We start from the raw sequence: 23,364 nt of genomic DNA, 5'->3' as shown, positions 1-23,364 counted from the left end.
GCCTGTGTTGACACCTGTCTGAGATAGCTGCAGAACCCAGGAGCATGAGGCATGTGCCTGGCAGAGGCAGAACAAATGTGATGAGAAATGAGTTATGGCATGCCATCCCTCCTGCTTCTGCCTTTAAGGCAGTGTCTCTCAGCCAGCAGAAGGCTCAGTAGATGATGGCGCCTGCCCATCAACCTTAGTCCAATACCTTAGACCAGCAGTTCTCAACCTGTGGGTAGCGATCCCTTTAGGGGTCAAACGAGCCTTTCACAGGGGTTGCATGTCATATATCCTGCATATGAGATATTTACAAAAGAAAAGTAGCAATGAACAACCTCACACACGTGACAGTCTAGGCAGCCTACAGTGGTTTGAACTGGCAATCCTTCTGCCTCAGCCTCCTAGGTGCTGGGATTATAGGCATGCTTCACTCAGCCAGTTCAGTATTTCTTTAAAAAAAAAAACAAAAACAAAAAAAGGCAGACACTACAACTACTGCCATGTGTTTTGATTATGTGTGAGCTGACTGGCACAGAAATGCCATGATGTGCATGTAGAGGTCAGGACAGCTGAAGAGCTGTTTCTCCCTTTGCCCCAGCATGTGGCTGACTTCATTAATTTCAGCAGACTAAAGGCAGAGGCAGAAGGACCTCTGTAAGGCCAACCTGGTCTACATCAAGTTTCAGGATAGTGAGGACTAGAGAGACAAGGTCATCTCTCCTTCTGCAGCCATGTGGGTTCTGGAGACTGCTAGTGGATTGCTCAGCTGGGGGAGGGGAACATTCTTTAAGACAGCAATAGAGCCGGGCAGCAGTGGTGGCACATGCCTTTGGTCCCAGCACTCAGGAGGCAGAGCCAGGAGGATCTCTGTGAGTTTGAGGCCAGTCTGGTCTACAGAGCGAGGTCCAGGACAGGCACCAAAACTACACAGAGAAACCCTGTCTCAAACAACAACAACAGACAGCAACAGAAATCTGTGAAACCATCACTAATGCTATCTGCTGGCAATCAGAGCAGCAGGGCAGGGAGTGAGACATGACAAAGCTGACAAGCTGGAAGACCAGGCAGAGTGTCTCAAGATGGCAGCTGATGGCCATTTCCTCTTAGCAAAAAGGAACTGAGCACCCATGTGTCAGGCACTGATGGCTGTAGGTAGGTGTGGGTCACAGCAGAGGCTGAGAGCATTTCTCAGGAGCTGACATGCCCAAGAGCCACGACAGGAGAAAGCTGGAGGACTCTGGGCATAGATACCATGTGGCTACTAGAACCCAAAAGAGGCACAAGAGGAACTCTTTAGAAAGAAAGCATCAGGCTTTATTTTGTTATTACTTTTAATACAGGTATTGTACTGCAGACATCTGTTAGTCTTGCGATTCATACGGCCGATACACAGAAATGAAAGGAGCAGGAACTCATCTCAAGCCCCGGCTGGCACCCTCCTACCCAACACCCCTGTCCCTCTCACCTCACAGCCGTTTCCCAAGCAAACCTAAGTTCTTCCCCAAAGACAGCACCCAAGTGCTCCTTCCCTAGTGGATGGTGGGATGGAAAAGCCAGCCCAATCCACAGCAAAGAGGCAGTGTGGGCTGACAGAGGGCCAAACCCTGGCTGTGGCAAGCAAGGCTCATCACCAGGAGAGACAGGAGCATACCATCCGCCAGCAATGTGAGGTCCTGGGCCACGCAGGTCGACCATCCCTGAGACGAGCAGAAGGAGCCCTGTCCTCTGGTGGCACCAGGTTCCAGAGGAGAGCAGTCTCTCCTGAAGGAGCTGTGACTTAAGGGTCCTGGGTGGACACGCACAGGCCACCGAGCCCCTCACCACCAGTCCCAGAGCCTCCTGCTGCCCACTGAGCCTGGTGACCAGACCTGCCTCGGTCACCTGAGGCAGTCCCTGCACTGTCTACAGTGAGAAGCGAGTAAGGAGTAAGGCATCGGACACTTGACTCTTTCTTTCCATACGCGATGTCATGTAGGCACGCTGCTTGGGATGCTGGTTCTAAAAAACTTGTTGGCCATTTTTCAGAATATCCTTTTGGTTTTAAATACTGGTCAGGAAAAACAAATGATGTAAAAATACGTGAATAATTTCCTATTAAAGAAATGAAAAACTGATCTGCATCTAAAAGTGCAGGAGGTGAGGTGACTGAGCCCTTTCCCCAGATGCCACGGCAGTGCACAGGCCATTGCTTCAGCTGTTGGAGGAGGCTGGGATGTGTTTATGCTGACATAGAAAATTATAAATTACATTGAATTAGTATCCATAATCACTATATACACACAAACCAGTTCAAAATCCACTGGTTTACAAGTGAAAAGCTCACAAGGTACAGTAAAACAAGAAACATGCTTGGTGCCAGGTTGTGATTCTGTTAAAGCCATCCCGCTTAATGGACACATCCTACTCCGTCATCAGCGTGAGCATTTCCAGGGACTCACCTCTGTGACTCAGAGCAGTGTGGATGCAGACCACTCTGAAATGGCCACCAGTGATGCTTGCTGACAAGGGATATTTTGGTGACTGGGTTAAAGGGCAGATGAACTACCAAAACAAAACAAAAAACAGAAACACTCCCCCCCCAAACAAAACAAAAAACAAAACAAAACAAAAAAAGCCTACCCAACCACAGTCATGTATACTCCAATAGTCTAGTGTTTCACCTGTAAAAGAAACGCTCTGAGCAAACAAGACCTCAACAGAACATATGGCTTTACAAGAACTAAGTCATAGCAATAAATACTTAATCTCCACCCAGACTCACGCATTTGATCCATCTGCAACAATACAGAAAAGTTACCAATCAAAAGCGGGTTATAAAAGAACACCGAGTATTATTCAAAATCACTTTGTAAGTCAGAACAACCAAAAGAACACGCGGAGGGCTTTTCCATCGACAGCTCCGTGCCAACCTGGAAGAAAAATGAATTCAGAATTTTGTACAAGGTGGAAAATGTATGAAAACTGCCTAATACTTTGGTCACACTAATAATTGTCAAATAGTTATGTTTTGAATACAATAGATCTGTGTAGTCACTTTATAAAACTATTCTTACAACCATCTGAACTATGTATCACTACTATTATTACATGGGTGGCAAGATCTGATGTCACAGGCTACCCATTATTTAGATCAATACAATATAAACATACGCAAAAATTCTTGGTATTTCTCAGTGTGCAGTATTTTTACACTTCTGAATTTCTCTGTACAATGTCTTAGAATCTAGACTATAAAGGTTGCTGGTCCTGATCCCTTGCAGAGTGCAGCACTGGCGGCTTGGTAGCTCTGGGTGACCCCTCCAGAGCCCCTGGGTGGTGGCGGCCTGCAGTCCTCAGTCAGCAGCAGCAGACGTCACTCATCATACAGGGCCATTAACTGATGTGTCGCTTGGCATGCTTGGCTGGTCAGTCCTACAGAGAAGGAGACAGACACCTGAGGCACTTGAAGCTGAGCAGGTCAGCTCTGCCCACCCTCCATAGGGCACACAGCTGCCAATGGTGATGGAGCAGGTGTGTGGAAGCTCCCCACTCAGCTGCTCAGCACTGCACGTAGGTATGTATGCACACAATAGTTCAGCTCTGTGCTTCAGAAACTCTGCTCTGTCCTACGGGGGTGCAAACCGACTTCCACCTGGAAAGCCGAGCTCTGCTACTAGGAAACGGGAAGGAAAAAGGTGTGTGAAGAGGACCATTGTTGAGAACACAGGGGCACAGCCAGACACTGGCTCCCACAGAGCAGAAGCAACATAGACATACAACTAGCCAATGAAAGCAGAAGTGGGTCTTCTGCCAAAACCACAATCCGAGGCATTGGACAGGTTCAGCCAGGCTGTAGCTAGAAGGACACAAATACTGTTTAACTGGACTGCTTTCCCTGCGGGAGGCCTGCCACCTGTGACAGGAACCAGCAGGTGTTCCCCAAAATTGTACTCTAATTACACATGATGGTGCCTCAGTCCCTGAGAATTCTAGTCCGACAGAGCTGGTTGTGACTGCAACTTCAAAGTTCACAAGCTGTGTGCTTTAAAACACGTTCCTAACCTCTCAGTCCTGTTTTCCCCTCAGCAGCAAGGGGACAATACTGTTCACCCTAGGGCTTTGTAAGGCTGATGTGTGCAAACACTAGCACACCAGCTATGAAAACAACAGGTGGGACGAGACTGGTGCAGCCAGACGCAGTGGCCACGCAAACCCTTCAGGCTCAAGCAAGAACCGTCCTGGGAAGCCCAGGACCCAGAGCAGTGCAAGAAGCACCAGGGAGGGTGCCACCTGCACTCTGCCCACCCTACTGGCTGCTTCCAACACGAGTGCTGACAGTACACTAAGCTCCCCTGGCACCAGCTCACTGGCACTGCTCAGGGGCCAACCCCAGTACCCTCACTTCTGCATGCAACTCTACAGTCTCCCTTTGAGCATGCTCTTTGGGTTGTGAGACACCTGCCTACTGTGGCTTCACCAGTGAGTCCTGTTCTGACCAGTGCTGGGTGAGGAAGGGCAGATGGTCCAATACAAGCAGTGCCGGGTCTTCTACTGGCTTGCCCTAACATCTTGCAGCTCATCCTGCAGACTGATGGGCAGGGCCTTTCATGCCATATAAACAGCTAGAGAGGGCTGGACAGTGGTGGCACATGCCTTTAATCCCAGCACTTAAGAGGCAGAGGCAAGCCAGTGAGTTTGAGGCCAGCCTGGTCTACAAAGTGAGTTCCAGGACAATCAGGACTGTTACACAGAGAAAAGAAAAGGAACAGCTAGAGAGGAACCCAAGGTGCCCTTTGGCAAATAAGTCACCAAGGCAGAGCCAAGAAGCAACTGCAGCCTCTTGTATGACTTCTGTCAGACGGCTTGGCTGTCCTGCCTGTTCCACAGCCTCAACTCAGGAAACAACGGGCAGATGTAACCATTTAAAGACACTTGCAAACCCCAGGAAAAGGGGGACTTTCCTCAATAGCTAGAAGCCTAGCTGGTGCCTTTCCCCCCAAGCCTTCCCAAGAGCTGTCTGCTTACACAGTACCCACAGTTAATTTTATAGGCAAAAAGACAATTTTTAATCATAATCCATACTTCATTTTGCCTAGAATTTCTATGAGAAACCAAACAGGGCGGAGGGTTGCATGAATAGGCGCTTCCAGAGCCAGAGTGGTGAGCGCCCCCTGCTGCTGGTTCTGTAGAGTGCAGCCTACTGGGGAGTCTGGCCAGGGGAAAGCACAACGCCTCTGCAATTGCTTTAAAGGTCACTTTATTCCTTCCAGAAGGAATACACATCTTAAATATATATATATTTTTTATCAGAAAAGTGAGCACTGAGAGGTGCTGAACAAAGTTTCTTGCTGTCCAGGGTACATCTTCATTCATCTTCTGACGCAGGCTCCTGCGAACCCGTGGTCACCTGGCTCTACCTGCGAGGCAGAGTGTATGGGCGTGGGCCCTCTGCAGCTGAGGATTTGGCTTGGCCTATCCCTTCAGACCACTGGCTCAGTCTAAGCAAAAGATGACTAGAAAGAAAACACCACATCCAAATGAAATGGCTCTGGCAGTGGGGCCCACCCACATGGTATCAACCTTCTGGGGATTGATCTCACAGGTCTCCCCTTCTAGGGCTTCAAGTATTTAGCAGTCCATGGCAAAGGGCCTCAGACAAGTCCCCTGGTGTCCCAAGTGTGACTGTGGGAAATGAGGCAGTTAGGCCTGTTCCCGTCACAGGATCACTGAGGACTCCAATCCTGAAGGGCTCAACACCATTCATAGCATAGCCTCAGAAGAACTGAGTCAGGAAATCAGGAAATTGAGATTGCCTAAGCAATCATTTCTCCCCAGGACCCTTCCGGCACAAGCAGCACATCACGCAGGCTTGCTGGCTGCAGAGATAAGTGCTGTTTTTCAGCGCTTGGCTGGGGCATCCGACTCCTTGAGACCTGAGAAATGCCACTGTGCCTAACACACTGCTAAAGGTTTCAGTACAGCTGTACAGACCTTTCAAGGCCCACCCTCAAGTGTTGACTCCCTTCTAACTTCCAGGAGATGTCAAGTAGAGGCATGGTAGAACCTTCAGAGGGTGCAGGCAGGTGGGGTGATTACCTTTGCTCAGGACTACTGCTGGGGGTTCGGGAAGCTGCGCACTTGGCCTCTGCTGGTTCGGGGTTCTCTTCTGAATCTTTGCAAGCAGCATCTTGAGAGGTAGACAGTTTTTCTTCCTCACTATAGGAGAGAAGAAGACAGGTGCATCACATACCAGGCAGGATGTCCAGGGCCAGAGGATGAGGTCACATGCAGATGGCTCTGACGTCATGACTGCCATGGAGGCAAGCCCTGGGGCTGAGCATGCTCAGGGTGGAAGGATCACAGAAATGCAGACAGTGACTGGGGAAACCACGAGAGGAAGGGGCCACACGCAGGTGGGAACTGAGAGGGACAATGTAATGTGGCTGGTGTCTGAGAAAGAGCGGTCCGTGTCACCGTACATACCGGTAGGACTTCAACACTCTGAGGCCAAGTGTGCAAAACAGAAAAAGAAACGTACAAGAGTTTCAGAACACTCCTAGAAATGAGGAATTGGGGAAACATGTCCACGACTGCACATGGCACCCCGCAGATTCGGTGGAGGTGTGAAGAGAACCTGTTTGAAGGAACAGGAGCCTTTAGTTCCACCGTGCACTCAAGGCCACGCCCACCACTCGCACGTGTTCCTGGCTTGCAGCCTCGCCTCAGACAAGAGGTACCCACTGCTAAGCCAGGTAGAAAGCCTTCTGCTGCCCTCCAACAGCGCATGCTTAGAGCAGACACTAGGAAGGAACAAGGAGCCAAGAGTTGAAGCAGCAGCGAATGGGAGCCAAAGTTGCCTGTGGGCAGCTCTTGATGGAGAAGAGAGCAGACACGTTCCTGACTGAGCTGGAAGCTTAGATGTGTCTCGCTCTACCTGGATTCCCGCTTCACTCAATTCAAAGCGTTTCCGAAAGGAAAGCAAGTCCTCCTCAGATCCAAACATTGGCTTGGACTTGCACACGAAACCACCAACTTTAGGGCAGTTTACCAGGCCATTCAGGAAACTAATCACAACCTACAGATTGGGTGCAGGTCTGACCCCTAGGCTTTCTACAGTGCTGGGGGTGGAGCCATGGCATGGGCATGCTAAACACGACTGTATCACCAAGTGGCATCCCAATCCCTCCTAACTTCTTTGTCAACTCACTTTCCTCACCCTCTCCTACCCCTTCTACTCTAGTGCACTTATCCAGACTGTCTTTATTTCAAGTCTACTTCTCTGAATCCTGCACATCTGAAGGGCCACATGCTCCCAGGCAACAGCACTATGCCCATGGTGAGCATCCACTTCTCTGTGGCTCCCTACAGCCACAAGCAACCAAACCTCACTCAAGCTCCAGGCCTCAAGTAACCACTAGCACAGACACTTCTTAGGGGGGTATACCCAGGAGAAGAACACTGCGGGCCATCCTTTTATCAGCAAAGAACCTCTCCTACAAACATGCCTTCCCCACTATCAAGGCCTGGTCCCCAACTTAAGCCCCTTTCCAATCTCCTGAAATTTCCGAAGAAATGGATTGTGGTGCCTGTTCTCATCTCTACAATGACTCAGAATGCTTTCTTTACCTTTTCAGTCTTTTTTGTTTTACCTGCCTGTAAACTGCTGTCTTTTTCTGACTGGGTTTCTTCTGCCCAGCCCATCCACTTCCTTCTCTTTGAGTCAGGTCTCACTATGTAGCCCAAACTAGTCTCAAAATGACTAGCTAGGCTGGAGACATGGCTCACTTGGAAGAGTCTCACCAAGCCCAAGGTAATTACCTCCTCAGGATCTGAGAGGTGGAGTCAGAAAGATCACAAATTCAAGATTATCCTCATAGTGAGTTCAGGCCAGCTTAGGCTATATGGAACTCTGTCTTAAAGAAGACACTCTTTCTATGTAGCCCAGACAGGCCTGGGCTGCCTACAGTCTTTTGACAGGCACTGCTGACTCCTAAGATCACCACCCCAGCAGCCTTTCTTGTTCCCATCATCACATAAAGAGTATCTGAATACTAAATTCCAGTTTCTTGTTTAGGCACTACGCATTTCTTTCCCAATCTGCTCTCTGCTCTTTCTAATCACTGAACAGAGATTTTTAATATCAATGTGATCATCTCAATTTTTTTTTGCATTACAGTTTCTAGTTTTGTCTCTATTTTTTGTTATTTTTACTTTATGTATATGAGTATTTTGCCTGTGTGTAAATCTGTGTACCATGTATATACCTGGTGTCCACAGAGGCTAGAAGGTGTCAAATCTCCTGGAACTGGAGTTACAGATGATTGTGAGTCACCATGTGGGTGCTGGGAATTGAACTTAGGACCTCTGGAAGAGCAGCCAGTGCTCTTAACCTCTGAGCCGTCTCTCCAGTCACCATTATTTCATTATTGTTTTTAAAGATTGATTTATTTATTATGTACACAGTGTTCTGTCTGCATGTATGCCTGCATGCCAGAAGAGGGCACCAGATCTCATTACAGATGGTTGTGAGCCACCATGTGGTTGCTGGGAATTGAACTGAGGACCCCTGGAAGAGCAGCCAGTGCTCTTAACCTCTGAGCCATCCCTCCAGTCCTGTTTTCATTATTTTTTAAGGTTTATTTTTTTCTTTTTCTTTTTTGGTTTTTTTTTTTCAAGACAGGGTTTCTCTGTGTAGTTTTGGTGCCTGTCCTGGAACTCATTCTGTAGAAGACCAGGCTGGCCTCGAACTCACAGAGATCTGACTGGCTCTGCTTCCTGAGTGCTGGGATTAAAGGCCCACAGGACTTCTGTATTTAGTTTGCTACTTCTGTGGTTTTGGCTTCACTGCCATCATGAAATGATCTAGATGAGTTTGGCATTTTCTGTAACTTAAGCTGGCAATGGCATGCCTGAGCAGCACTGCAGTTGATACTGGTCAGCAGCCAGGCATCCCTGTGTGCTTTGCTTCTCATTTTCCCCCACAGATGCAAACCTCAGTATATCCTATATTCACCTTTAAATGTGAGTTCTCTCTTGCTGACACCTGACTCTTTCTATATTCTACCTGCTCTTTCCTGGTTGGGGCTTGTCTTTTAACTGTGTCTTTGGCAATATTAAAAATTGAATACATTCATCAATATTTTCCTTTATAGTTAAAAAAACATTTCATACTAAACAGTCAAGGCATTTTCTGTCTAAAGGCTGCATGATCATGTCATTCCTCTTCAATGAGGAGAGGCCTGATTTTATCTTTCTCCTCAGGGGCAATCATTTTTCATTTGTCTGCAGCCTTCCTCACTGGAGTGCATGTCATTCTAACTTATCAAGTTCAGGCTGAGGAGGGGCCTCTCTGTCAGTATTTGGTCATCATTGCTTTATTAACCAGTCTTAAGATTTACCTATGGTGAAGCCCTGACTCCTTACCACTAAGTGACTTTGGGTCTCTTTCTGCTCTTCAGAATAGCACAACTTCTGTGAAACTGTCTGTGGGATGATAGGGATCTGACTGATTTTAAACATTTGTTGAGAAATACCAAGGGTACCTTTCCATTAATAAATCTGGCACATCTCTGTTTTTATTTCAGGTCTTTATTATAGGTTCCAATAAGATTTTAAATTCTTTTCCCTTAAAATTTATATTCTTATTGATGAGGGCTCACATTTTATTAAAGCACATACACCTCAATCGCCTGGTTTATAGGACAAAATGAGTTTTCTTTCTTTTTTTTTTAATTTTTATTTATTTATTTATTTATTTATTTATTTTTTTGGTTTTTTCGAGACAGGGTTTCTCTGTGTAGCTTTGTGCCTTTCCTGGAACTCACTTGGTAGCCCAGGCTGGCCTCGAACTCACAGAGATCCGCCTGGCTCTGCCTCCCGAGTGCTGGGATTAAAGGCGTGCGCCACCACCGCCCGGCCAAAATGAGTTTTCTTATGCATCCAAAAAAAATTAATTCCAATTCTTACCTATAGATTTAATCAGAATGTTCTATGTAGAAAGTTAGTCTATAAACAATGACCATTTTCTCTACCTCACATCTTTACATCTTATATTTTTATACTGCATTCACTAAGACACCAACACAGTGCTGAGGAAAAGCAGACACTAAGTCACGCTGGCTCTGTCTGTAATGTTCCATTATCACTAGGAATTATATGTCACCCCAATGTGACCTCATGCTGATGTTATACAGTTTTGTAATGTAAATATACTGTGGAGGGGGCTAGAGAGATAGCTCAGTGGTTAAGAGCACTGGCTGCAATTCCCACTACTCACATGATGGCTTACAACCACCTACAGCTTCAGTCTCAGGGGACCTGACACCCTCTTCTGGCCTCCGTGGGCACTGAATACATGTGGTGAAGATATATACGCAGGCAAAACACCCATACACATAAAATAAAATAGGAAAAACAAGTAGGCTGAATTTGGTTTGGAATTTTTAAAATTATTTTACTCATTATTATATGTGTATATGTGAGGTAGGTGTGTGTGTATCTGTGTGTCTCAGAGGATAACTTTCAGGGGTCTGTTCTCTCTTTTTACCATGAGCCCCAGGGAATAAAAACAGGTTGTCAGGCTTGCACAGCACATGCTTTTACCTGCTGAGTCATTTTACTTGTTTGTGTATGTGTGTGTGTGTACAAGTGTGCACTTGCTTGCATATGTGCATACATGTGAGTGCACATGCACTTGCCTGTGCATGCATATGGAAGCCAGAGCTCAACCCTGGTGTCATGCCTCAGGAGCCATTCACTTTTGTTTACACTGGGACTTGGGGTCCACCAAGTAGTCTAGGCTGGCTGGCCAGCGAGCCCTAGGGTTCCCTCCTGTTTTTGCCTCCCTAAGTGTGCGCCACCACGGCCCACTTTTGAAGTGAGCACTTGGGATTAAATTCAGGCCCTCACTCTTGCACGGCAAACCCTCTACCAGCTGAGCTGCCTCTCCATCCCAAGTGTGCAAGCTTTTAATGCCAAGTGCTGACTGCATCTCCACACATGGCATAACCTTACAATCTACTTCTCTCATTCATGGTTCTGTCTTGTGGCCCCCTCATTAGGCAGTGAGAAAGGCTCTAAGCACTGCTTCAGCTGCAGGCCAGATCGTGATGGAAGTGTTTTCTGTTACCCTCTACAGCTTCCAGATGTAAACTTCCATCTGGATTTACGATGCTTTTCTATCCCATGAATTATAGAAGTGAGCTTGCTATTTTCTAATCAAGTCTGGTGGAGTTAGCACTAACCTCTTGCTGCTGAATTACAATGATTGCATTACATCTACAGACCACAATCTATCTGCACACCGCTGAGCCTTGGATGACAGGTGGCCTCTGCAGCCTCTGTCCACGTCAACTTAGCAAAGCTGAACACTGTCCATCTGCTAGACTCTGAAGACACACACACACGAGGAAAAATGCACTTTAGGGGCCTAAAACTCTCCATCTCTTGGTTAACATTAACGGAGATGTTAGAAAGACAGCAAGCTAGCTTTTAAATACTCATTGGAATCTAAACATGTTCATCACTGGTTTCTTCCCCCCTTCTTCCTGACAAGCCGTCACCGTAGGAGCCCCAGGCTCTGGTTACCTTTTGAAGACTGCAGTCTCTGTCTTGGCGTCTACAGTGAGGCTGAGTGTTTCCTTCATGCCGCCATTCATCACGGTCTCAGTTACCTTGTCTGTACTCTCGGGATCCTCTTCCCCGTCTGAGCTGGCTTCCATGGCCACACTGCCTGGTGCTGAAAGTGCACACAGTGGACAGTCATATCCAACGAACCTACTGTGGAGCTGATGCCCTTTTCTAGAAAGACTCCCCTGCCTTAGTCCCGCCTACTGCTTTAAGATGTTAAGAGTAGCAGCTCCACTTGGCTAAACTCTTGATGGACACGAGTGCTTATAAATGCTCACTGGGGTGGCTCTCTCACACGTTTTCCTCAATGGAGGGCTGCTGAGTTCCAAAGAGCCTTCTATGTCTACACGGTCCCATTTTCCTCCCAGCACACCCCATTGTTCCTAGGCCTACTCTACAACATGGGGGAATGTGCCTAAGGGTCTTTCCTTTGCTCTACGATAGGAGGCCACAAGGTACGTTGGTCATGAGCTTGGACTTGTCAGATTTCTGGATCTGGACTCTCAATCTGTGCAACCCCAGGCAGAGGAGACTATGCTGTGCCTCTAGCTTCTTACTCATCAAACCAGCTACAATGGTGTTTGAAATACTACGATGCCACAGTTTAGAAAGAGTGTCTCAACTGAGTAACTCTATCAGGTGGGCCTGGGGGCATTATACAGATGTTAACTGATGTAGAACACAAGCAAGGTGGTGTTTTATGCCCTCTGCTCCTGCAGGTGGATGCCATGTGGCCAGCTGCTTGAGTTCCCAAATGATGGACTAGATAGAACCTGAATTGTAAGACAAATGGAGCCTTTTCTTTCCTAGGTTTTTTTTTTTTGTCAGATGTTTTACCATGGCAACAAAAATGAAACCCGAATACCAGGTCAATGGAGTGCTGACAGAATTTTTGTGGGCTCAATTATTGGGAGTGATAATGCCCCCACCAGCTACCTCTTCTGGCTCTGAGGCTTCTGCTCACTGCCTCTTTCTTTTCCCAGAAACTCACTGCTTCGCTCTTCCCGAGGCTCTTGCCTCCATACACACACACTCCCTACCACAGGCGCTGCTGGTTCACTCTCCCAATGGCTCTTCACCAGTCTGCAAACAGTTCAGGTCAATGCAAGGAACACAGGTGAACATTCTGAGCAATGAGACAGCTCCCTAGGATTTAGACACCTATGACCATTTCATCTGCTCATATGGGGAGATCAAGTTCACACCCCCATGTGCCTCGGCAAAACCCCAGGGGGTCTTCAGGAACAGGATGGAGGCATGGTATCTAGTCTGGTCTTCTCCACTCTGGGCATTATGCTTCCTCCTCTCTCTGGCTTTAGATACCTATCCTTAACCCTGACAAGACTGACACTTGGAACCCAATTCCTTCTAGACTCCCCGTTTTGTGATTCTGCCACAATACAGGTTCTTCCCTATGATGACCTACACCCATCAGAGCCACAGCCTGACTGGTTTCTTCTACCCGCTGTGAGCATGTTGGCACACTGTACTTACCCTCTGGCTGAGTGGCCAAGGCAGTGGCACCAGGTGTCAAGGGATCCATAGGCTCAGTGCTGGTTTCCATTTCCACAGGAGAATTACTCCTTAAAGACTCCTTTGTGCTTTCAGAAAAGAGAAAATTCAGATGTTAGCAGTGGGAACAGACCTCAGTTACACAAAATGAAACACGAAATCCACACTTAATATTCAAATGTTGACAAAGCTACACAGGAAAATTATGCAATGAGGCCTGTCACTGAGCCGCAGCGACACCTGCTTGCACTCTAATTTACAGCACTAGACTGATGGCAAGGGAGAACCAAAGGGAAGTCAGACTCTGCCTTATATGTGTGCCATTCCACAGGTGTTGGTCAGGGACCGGCTCTTAACTCCCCACAATGCACCTGTGGAGCCTAAGAAACTACACAGCTCTGGAAGTGCATCTTCCATTCCATTCTGAGGCTGATCTTCCCAGGGTATCTGATGAAAAACCTCCCTTTCTCATTTGCTGTGGTGCACAGCTGTGTCAGTATGCCCCAATCACATGCTGACTCTTAATCCTGTTCGAGGTGCCACATTCCAAGGTAAAACAAGGTGCAGAACACATGCTCCCAGTAAATGCACACTGCCTGCTTCACGCAGGAAAAGCTTCAAGACAGCACATGCTTGCTCACCTCAGAGAGGACGTGAACTCTGAAAATGAAGCCCAGCCTGTCTCTTTGGTTGGCATCGGCTCCTCTGTGCTCCAGACATCAGAGCCCACTGAGTCTAAGGGCGCACCATGGGTGGTTTCCATTGGGACGTCAAAGTTGGCTGACCAGGTGGGTGCTGAAATGAAGGGACGATTATCACTTGAATAAGTCAATCCTTGAGTTTAACAAGAGACCATCTTTCTGAGGCTGAATGTGGTGGGGTGTGCCTGTCATTGCAGACACTTGGGAATTGAGCTAGGAGAACTGTTTAAGCCCAGGCAAGTCTTGGGGACCCTCAAAATGGAAATTATTTTTTAAAATCAGGTTAGCAGATGAGAATAAAGTAGTTCCTCTAGGAGAAAAGTTAACATGGTGCTACTGGGGGGTGGGGCTGGCACGATCACTGGAAGGCAAGGTGACCCTTGTGGCTTTTCAACTAGCAATTTGATTCCTATGAATATTTCCCAATAGAAATATTCTACAAAGCTACAAAGTATATACAAAAACTCTGCCTAACAATTATTTTTCCTGCTCACCATATGGAAAGTTCTGGGACCAGTTCCTTGGGTCGAGAGCTCTACTTCACAGTGCAGACTACGGGGAAGGAATTCTATACTCTTAGGATGTGTGACAGTCCTTCCCAGGGTAACTCCCCAGACCTAACAGCAGAAACTGCTCAAAACTCTGCAAACAACCCGAGAGCAGTAGGAAGAGAGGTAGGTGTGTATACACACACTCACACACATGCACACACCACACACACACGTGTGTGGCTCACATGTTCAGAGAGTGCAGTGTCTCATATCTACTGATAAAAAAGAAGCCTTTCCCAAACAGCACGGAAATAGGAGGCTGCTGTCCTGTGGTGCTGAAGTAAGCACAAAGGTCATCCAGACATTCCCCTCAACGTACAGCAGAGGCATGTTGTTTAAGTCATACTAGCTCACTTCCTTCCGAATCCACCATCCAACATCTCCACCCCAACCCCCAACTCCTTTCTTTTAACCCTCCTTTTTCTCTTTCTAGTTTCTCTTTGGCTTTTTGATACAGGCTCTGTAGCTCAAGTTGGCCTCAGACTTGCTGAGTAAATGAGAATGAACCTGAACTCCTGATTCTTTTGCATCTCCCAAGTACTGAGATTACAGATATGTGTCACCCACCATGCCCAGTGATTCTGGAAAATTCTTTAGCTTTAAAAGAAAAAAAAAAAAACAACAACCCTGTATCAGCTACAACAGGGAATAAATTTGAAGGCACTGCTGAGTGGAGTACACCGTCCCCAATGACAGGGCTGTAACGGCTCCGAATGCAGGAGACATCTAGACTAGCTAGATCCAAACATCTCAAAGAACAGCAGCACTGAGACTAGGGCAATGGGACTGCTTGGCAGGGATGGATGACAAAGCTCCAGTGACCTGCTGCACAACAGTGTGAAGTATGCGAAACCCAGGGGCAGAGCCCTAGAGAGCAGCCCTGCAGACCAGAGCTCCCCTCCTCCTGCTGACTCCCTATGATGTCTTGGCTATCCAGTCCAGTTCGCTCCCTGCTGCTTTGTTTCTGTCTGCCAAGTGCTCTGCAGTTCCCTACAACCTTCAGAAGGCAATTCTGGGGGGCTGGAGAATGGCTCAGTGGTCAAGAACACAAATTGTTCTTACAGAGGACCTAAAGCTCAGTTCCTAGCACCCACACAGGGTGGTTCATAACTACCTGTAACTCCAGCCTGTAATCTCCAGGAGATCCCACAGCTCTGGACTTGCAACTCACGTGCACAGATCCACAACTAATACATGCATACACATAACTAACAACAAACAAATTTCTGAAAGTCCATTCTCGGCCTCACCACCCCACCCTGTTCCTGAGCCACACACACTAAGCAGTCTGTAGGACTCTGCCTTCTTGCTGGCTGTTTTCCCTTTCAGTGGCCCGGAAGCAGCACACCCTCGGAAGACCCACCTGCTGCAGCTCCCTCTGCACCCTGCTCAGGAGTGCTAACTACTCCTGGGGGGCACCAAGCAGAGGGCAGAGGTTGTGGCAATTATCATTACTGGCCTGGTAACTGGCACACAAAACTAAGTGGATTTGAACCCAAGGGCATTCCCTGCCTAGGCCCTGTGCCTGAGGACACGGACCTTTCAGAATGCAGAATGAGAAGGCTGTTTTCAGATGGAGCTTTACAGGAATTTGTGGAAGACACTAAAGCCATGTCTGGCTGTGTGGCTTCATGAAGAACCAAGGACATAAGGCTACCTTGGTGACAAGGAACTGGTCAGGCTTAGGTAAAGTCTTCAATCATATCACCATAACACCTAAAACTGCCCCCCCCCCATCCCTGCCATTTTTAAAGGGGCAGCACAATCAAGTCTTCTAGTTAGTAAGCAGGAGGGTACAGATGTGGACCAGCTGAACAAGGCTAAAGTTTGGAGTTTCACAACTGTGAAGACATGTTTAAAATTATCTGAGCTTAATTTGGCTCCCCTGGTGCATTCCATTCATGACTCCATAAGACACAATTATTTCCTCATTTCTATAGGCTGTCTATGTCCTTAAAAAAACAAAAACAAAAACAAAAAAACCCTTTGTGTCCAGGTGCCCATGGCAGGCAGAAGAGAGCATCAGATCCCATGGAGCTTGAGGCAGTTATGAATGACCTGATAGGGGTGCTATGAACTGAACTTAGGTCTTTGGCAATGGCAGCATGTGCTCATAACCACTGAGCCATGTCGCCAGCCCCAGTCTGTGATTTTTTTTCCACTGCTGTTACAGTATCAGTGCCTGGTTCTGGAGGGAGGTGAGTGTGTGGGGTGGGGGGCATGCTCTCTAGCTAAACCGTAAAGACAATGTTCAAACCGATCATCTCCAAGTATATATAACTTGTCACTCCCTAGGAAAGACTCAGAGTTACTTAGCAGTGGCAACAGTGCTTCTACCTCAACTGTGCCTCAGAGAACATGTCAGATGTCACAGGCCATTCTTTTGACAATTTTCAAAAACAGGCACACTCTCTCTCCCTCCCCCCACCCCTCTTTTTTGAGACAGGGTCTCTCTGTAGCTTTGGCTGTCCTGGAACTCGCTCTGTAGACCAGCCTGGCCTCTACCTCAGAGATAAAACCAGGCAATTTCAAGCACTAGAACATGAACTCCTAGGACTGGGTGACTCACGCTCATTCAGGTCCACCTCCATCTTGTCCTCCGTGTTTGCACTGCCAGACTCAAACAGGTCTTGTTTGGCCCCATCCTCTTCTTCTGAATCTGTACTTTCTTCACTGTCTGTACTGCCGGAGCTACAAAACAACAATGAAATAGTTAAGCTGCTTAATCACTGACCAGCCATGTCCAGGAAACTTTCTTTTTTTTTTTTTTTTTTTCTTTTTTTCTTTTTTTTGGTTTTTCGAGACAGGGTTTCTCTGTGTAGCTTTGTGCCTCTCCTGGAACTCACAGAGATCCGCCTGGCTCTGCCTCCCGAGTGCTGGGATTAAAGGCGTGCGCCACCACCGCCCGGCACCAGGAAACTTTCAAAGGACATTTACAATGTGAAAACATACTGTACTTCAGCTCAACAGTGCCTGCCTATGCCATTTCACAAGAAGGAAGACTCTGTATGTGCCAAGCATACTAAGCATCTTTCCAGACTTTTCGTTTTGTTCTTTTGTTTGTTTGTTTTTTGAGACAGAGTTTCTCTGTGTAGTCCTGGCTCTCCTGGGAATTGCTTTGTAGACAGGTTGGCCTCAAACTCACAGAGATCTTCCTGCCTCTGCCTCCTGAGAGCTGGGATCTTTTCTTCTCATCATCTTAGGGTGTTGAAACCCCCCTCCCCTTTTTTTTTTTGTTTCAATTGGGAAAGAGACTTCTAAAGCCTATGTGCGAGTTCCTGATGGACTTGACCTGCAGTGCACTCTCCCCCCCCCCACCCAGCTGGGCCAGTGCATGTGTCCTTTGCCAGCATACGTGAAGCTAAGGCAAGAAGATGCTTTTGGGCTGGTATTTTATCACAGCAATAGAAACCCAACTAAAACAGAAATTGCACCAGAGAATGGCCTATTGCTATGACACACCAGACCATATTTTGAAGAGAATTACAGAAGGATTCTAGAACACTGAGCTGGGAAAGCTGTTGAGTACTTGGGTTTAATGGGCTGTTCTGTGTGAGTCTGAATATGTTGAGAGCAATGCACAATGATGGAGGCCTGGTTTGTGAAGTTTGAGAAAGAAGCAGAGAGTGAGTATCGAGCATTTGCTATTCTGTATTAAAAATTAGTGGTTTTGGTCACCTGGGGCTGAAGAATTGACTATGATTAACAAGAGACCAGAACCACTAAAGTGAAACCTTTGCTTTGCTGGGACAATCAATACAAATGCAGCTGCAGCTGAGATTAAGAGATGAGCATAACTGAGTCAAAATCTTCTGGGAAGTGTTTTGTCTGTATGGATTTAAGAACCAACTTGTAAATAGTCTGAGGAATCACTTAGGATTTTGTTGGGTGCTGTGTGGATCTCATGGATCCATGTGGGGAACTAGAGCTTATCTCCAGTTCATCCAGTTCATCAACACTCATGAGTTTTAGAGTTCAGTGTACTAGCCTTTAGAGCTATGTATCTTACTTTTTACAGTATTGTGAACAGCATCATTTAGTAATTTCAACAGTTCCAGTAGGAATTATACTGATCATGAGCTGTGAGACTTTGCTAAATGCATTTGAATTATCCTATAGACCTTTTCTATACTCAAGCAAATTTTCTACATTAACAATGCTGTCCAAGAAATGTTCAATTTCTTCCTTTATGATCTGACACCTTTTCTCTTTTCTAACTGAAATATCTAGCAGTCTGGTATAATATTAAACAGAAGCTACTCATCAGACACACTTGCGAGCTCCCAATCTCCACAGGAAATCATTCAGTCTTTACTGCTAATGAGGTGAACTCTATAGTTTTCATCAATACTTTTAATAAAGGTGAAAATTCCTTTCTACTTCTAATGTGTGGAGACTGCTTAAATTTAAGACTGGATGTAGACACTTGAAGAGGTTCAAGCAATTCTGCAGTCTTGGAATAAATAGTTGGTCCTTTTTCTATGTTACTGTATTTAATCTGTCGTAAAAATAGTTTTTAGGTCAGAGTCTCATTATGTAGCTCAGACTGGCCACAAAATTTTGATTCCTCTGCCTCAGGCTCTGAGCACTAAACTACAGGTATGTGCCACCACAGCTGACCTGTTACAACTTTTAAAGGGGTTTTTGCATCTCTGCTTATGACAGTTACAACCCAGTTTTCTTCTCTGTAATGTGAGCGAGTCAAATTTTTGTATCCAGAAGCAATAGTGTGATTTTAGAATTAGACAGATAACAGCCTTTCTTTTCAACTGCTAGGAATTGCTATTTCTTTCTGAAATGCTTATTGGCACATCAGTGAAGTCATTGAGACCCAGATCTCTAGAACTTCTTATCCTCTTGTTTCTGTCTCCCCAAGCATTGGTCTTACATATGAGTGCTAATAGGCCTCCCCGAGGAGAAGCCTTAGAACAGAAACTCAAGCCTAACAGATACAGCACTGTTCATGCCACACCCTCCAACCTTTTCTTAATTATGGTTCTTTGTGTCATTCAAAGATCATTTAGGGTGCCACTGGCACATGGGTTGTTCATTACCTCTCATCGTTTTTAATCTTTCTACTGTCTGTCCAACCTCTACTGACATGAACACTCATTCCTGCCATTAGTTGCTACCTTTTCCTGCTCACTGGGCAGCTTAGTACAGTGGTCTTCTCAAAGAGCCACTTCTATTTCACAAGCTTCCTCTCCTGTTTTTGTTCTGGATTTCAGATCCTACTCTAATCTATGTCCTATGCATTTGGCTTTAATCTGTTCATTTTCTATTTTCTTAATGTATAAGCTGAGGCCATGGAAGCGAGGTACTTTAAATCTAATATGGCCAGTTATTTCCCACATTCTGCTATACTGGCATTTTATTTTCCTTCAGTTTGAAAAAACATGAAGTTCCTTCCCCCCACCCCCCATTTTCCCACAGTTTCATTATGTAACTGAGGGCTGGCCCTCACAAGCTTACACTAGCTCCCATGTGCTGGGGTAACAGTACGTGACTCCATACCCAGTTCCCAGGGACCTATCTGTTTCTGATTTCCAATTTAATTCTTCTATCAAAAAATTATCAGAAGCTTTCAGAATTTTCTCAGACTTGCTTTATGGCCTGAATGTAGGCTTTTGTTGTGTTCCTTTGCTGGGTAGAATGCTTACTTTATAAATATTCAAGGAGCACATGCTGGAAGATGGTGTGGTTCAAGCAGTATACTTAGCAGTCATAAGAATTCTGTTTACTTCATTAATTACCAAGAGGGGTAATGAATGATCTTCCTGGAACTCAATTTGCTCACCACGCTTTGCAGTTCTATTCATTTTTGTTTGCTGAATTTGAATCTGTGTCATTAGATAAAAAGCAGTTTAAAACTGTTATGTCCTCTGAATGAACTGATCTCCTCTGCTTCTTGGTGAGAGAGAGAGAGAGAGAGAGAGAGAGAGAGAGAGCATATATATGCATGCCTTCATGTGTGTAGAGAACAGAGGATGATGTGGGGGGGGTCTCAGTTGTTCGATTTATTTATTTATTTATTTATTTATTTATTTATTTATTTATTTATTTATTTATTTATTTATTTATTTATTTATTTATTTATTTATTTATTTTTCCCCCCAAGACAGGGTTTCTCTGTGTAGTTTTGGTGCCTGTCCTGGATCTCGCTCTGTAGACCAGGCTGGCCTAAAACTCACAGAGATCTGCCTGTCTCTGTGAGTGCTGGGATTAAAGGCGTGTACCACTGCCCGGCTTGCTTTATTTTTTGAAAAGAAGTTTCTCACTGAACTTGGAGGAGGTTGCTAATTGGCTAGACATTACTTGCTGGATAGAGATGGTCCAGTGGGTAAAAGCGCTTTGTGTCAAGCCTGATGAACTGAATTTGAGCCCAAGACCCACATGCTCAAAGGAAAAAACTGATTCCTGCAAGATGCCTCTGACAAGCACACACATGCACAACCTAAATAAATAAATACATAAAATTTCTTCACTAAGTTACCTACAAAGGAGAACCAAGTTAAAAGGAAAAAAAGGATGTGTGTGTGTGGGGTGGCAATAGGGTCCCATTCCATGCTTCCTACGTAAAGAGTTTTTAGGATGGCTTTACCTGCCATGTTGCTGGAAAGAGGGTGCTGGCCCATTCCCTCTTAATATTTTTTGCTTGTCTACTTATTTAATGTGTATAGGTGTTTAGCTTGCATGTATGTCTGTGTACCACTTCTGTGCCGGGTACCCACAGAGGCCAGTGAGAGCACTGGATCCCTTGGAACTGGAGTTACAGATGGCTATGAGCTGTCACGTGGGTACTGGCAATCAAACTGAGACCTCTGTGCTCTTAACCACTGGGTCTTCTTCTCCAGTCCTCCATCCATTCTTAAGAGCATTCCTCCTGATAGAACAAAGCACTGGCCCTGGGTTCAGGCTACACTGGTGGTGCCATGGCTCACCTGGACCTCCTCTGGGATTCTGGAGTAAACGCAATGTGCTTCTCCTCCCAGATATCCTCCTCATCAGAGCCGCCATCGTCAAACTGCTGTATCCGTTCTTTACAACATGCTTCAAACAGGGCAATATTTCCCTACAAAAAGTGAGCAAAAGAGAAAACAACTAAAGTCAAAACTGTTTTCTCTCCCAAATTACCAGTGAAAATTATTTTTCCATTTGCTTTTTAAAAAATGGTGCTTATCACATACACCCAAATAAAGCATAAATATAAAATGTTGGCTTCTATGTAAACAACAAAAAATTCCCAAGAAAGCCTGGACTTTAAACTAGCATGTAAAAGGCCTGCATACATTCTCCTCATGGGCTCTCTTGCACAGGACAAATACATGCAGCCTCCAGCAAAACCCATCGGTTCTCCACCTCTTCAGTGGCACATCACTTACAACAGTAAACTTTTATACTTACACTTTCATTTGTATTGAGAGTAAAGTTGATGTCTGACACCCGATCAAAAGAAACACTGTAAAGAAAGCGTAAGAATTGTTAATCATCCATGGGTAGCTGTAAACAGTGCTCTGAAACTCTCAAAATTCGAAGTACTTATCATTGTACTCTCCATCAGTAATATACACACCCAACTTGCTATATTCAATGGTGGCCTCTCCCTGGTACTAATGAATGGATACAGAGGACAGCTGGGATGGGAGCCTATTGAGATGAGGCTGTGAGGCCCCTGACAGCCTTTCTACAATGCATTTCTAACTTCTGTGCCAACTATGGTTCCAGGGACTACTCCAAGAAAACCAAGAAAAAAAAGCTTCCTAACAACCAAGCCCAAACATTAAAAACCACAAAAGCATTGTAAAGTACTAGGACAAACTCATAAATGAAACACAGGGCAACCCTGCCATCTTGCCTCCATGACAGTGAGGGGTAAAATGCAGTTACAATGAGTTACATGACTGTAAGTGGTGGGACAATGTGATCAATCCTCAAAGGTCGGTTCTAACCAATCACCAGCCCAAGCACCATGTTCTAAAAGAGAATGCTGATTCTGAACTTAAGACTTAAAAGAGTTGAGATGGGAAAATCCAAGATGTCAAGTGGGGATGGGGTGTGTGTGTGTGTGTGTGTGTGTGTGTGTGTGTGTGTGTGTGTGTGTTCTGATCTTGCATAGATTGCTAACATGGCAAACACATAACAGCCTTGTACAGTGTTCTTGTTCTTCCTGGACAGAAATGCGCCAACATGGAGGGCAGCTGGCTGCCTCAGTGCTTGCTGCTTGCAGCAGAGCCTCTGCTCCAGAGTGCCAGCAGAGCACGTTCATGCAGTGTGCTGTCAAAAGGTTTTACCTTCCCAGACTGCAAACTCCAATGTGTAATAAAGTAGCCTATACTGGCTGAAGTCTAACAACTATTGCAAACTACTGTTATGGTGCCACAGTGAACTCAGTGAGAGTCATCACCTGAGAGCTAATCACAATGGCTTAAATCTTCCCTTCACCCTGTTCTTAATAACCCATGAACCTCATGTTGAGATGTGTTCTCCTTCCCAGGCAGGATGCTAGGTGCTGGCTCTCAGTTTTGCCAATCAATCTCCTTGTACATTTCCTTTCACTGCTCTGCCAGTTTCTAATTCCCTCTCTGCATTTGACTCTGACTGCAGAACAATGGTTAGAGTGCTTGGATCTTGCAAAACAACCTCAACAACATCCTTACAGGGACTTCCCCAGAGCAGAGAGCACATGTAAACAGGGTTAGTCCTACTGCCCTGGTCATCTGCAGGAATGAATGCAGTACCCAACAACATGCTATACAGTCAGTGACCCTTCTGACCAGGTACCAACATGGGAAAGAATTACTGACCTACTCTCAGTAATGCTATTACATATGCGGAAAAGAGCAGAATGATGGCTGGAGTCTTTATAAAAATAGTAACTTGAGGGCAAGGGCAGGCATCTATGGTACCAGATGCTTAGGAAGCTTAGGCAGGAGGATGCTTGAGCTCACAACTTCAACACTAGCAGGGGGCGACATAGTGAGACTCATCTCAAAAACAAAGACCCC

The 23,364-nt window shown here is 45.9% G+C and overlaps 1 protein-coding gene across 11 annotated transcripts in view; it reads right to left on the bottom strand.

Moving 5' to 3' along the window:
* Positions 1-1,280: 1,280 nt before the first annotated feature.
* Positions 1,281-23,364, bottom strand: part of Ppp6r3 (protein phosphatase 6 regulatory subunit 3) — a 132,213-nt gene continuing 110,129 nt past the window's right edge. For 6 of the 11 annotated variants that reach the window (XM_059263712.1, XM_059263722.1, XM_059263737.1 and 3 more), the window contains 8 exons: positions 21,764-21,818; positions 21,301-21,431; positions 16,929-17,050; positions 13,749-13,902; positions 13,090-13,196; positions 11,554-11,704; positions 6,064-6,183; positions 5,208-5,480 (listed from right to left, as the gene is read on the bottom strand). In XM_059263712.1, the coding sequence (XP_059119695.1) occupies positions 5,381-5,480; positions 6,064-6,183; positions 11,554-11,704; positions 13,090-13,196; positions 13,749-13,902; positions 16,929-17,050; positions 21,301-21,431; positions 21,764-21,818 (940 nt within the window). In that variant the 3' untranslated portion in view covers positions 5,208-5,380. Of the gene's footprint in view, positions 3,400-5,207; positions 5,481-6,063; positions 6,184-11,553; positions 11,705-13,089; positions 13,197-13,748; positions 13,903-16,928; positions 17,051-21,300; positions 21,432-21,763; positions 21,819-23,364 lie in introns of those variants that run through there. The other 5 variants (XM_059263731.1, XM_059263747.1, XM_059263765.1 and 2 more) reach the window with 1 other exon arrangement.

This window comes from Peromyscus eremicus, chromosome 1 (assembly GCF_949786415.1).
Source record: "Peromyscus eremicus chromosome 1, PerEre_H2_v1, whole genome shotgun sequence".
In the NCBI taxonomy this organism is placed as follows: Eukaryota; Metazoa; Chordata; class Mammalia; order Rodentia; family Cricetidae; genus Peromyscus; species Peromyscus eremicus.
Note: the sequence above shows the minus strand (reverse complement) of the source record. Positions and strands in the feature narration are given on the sequence as shown.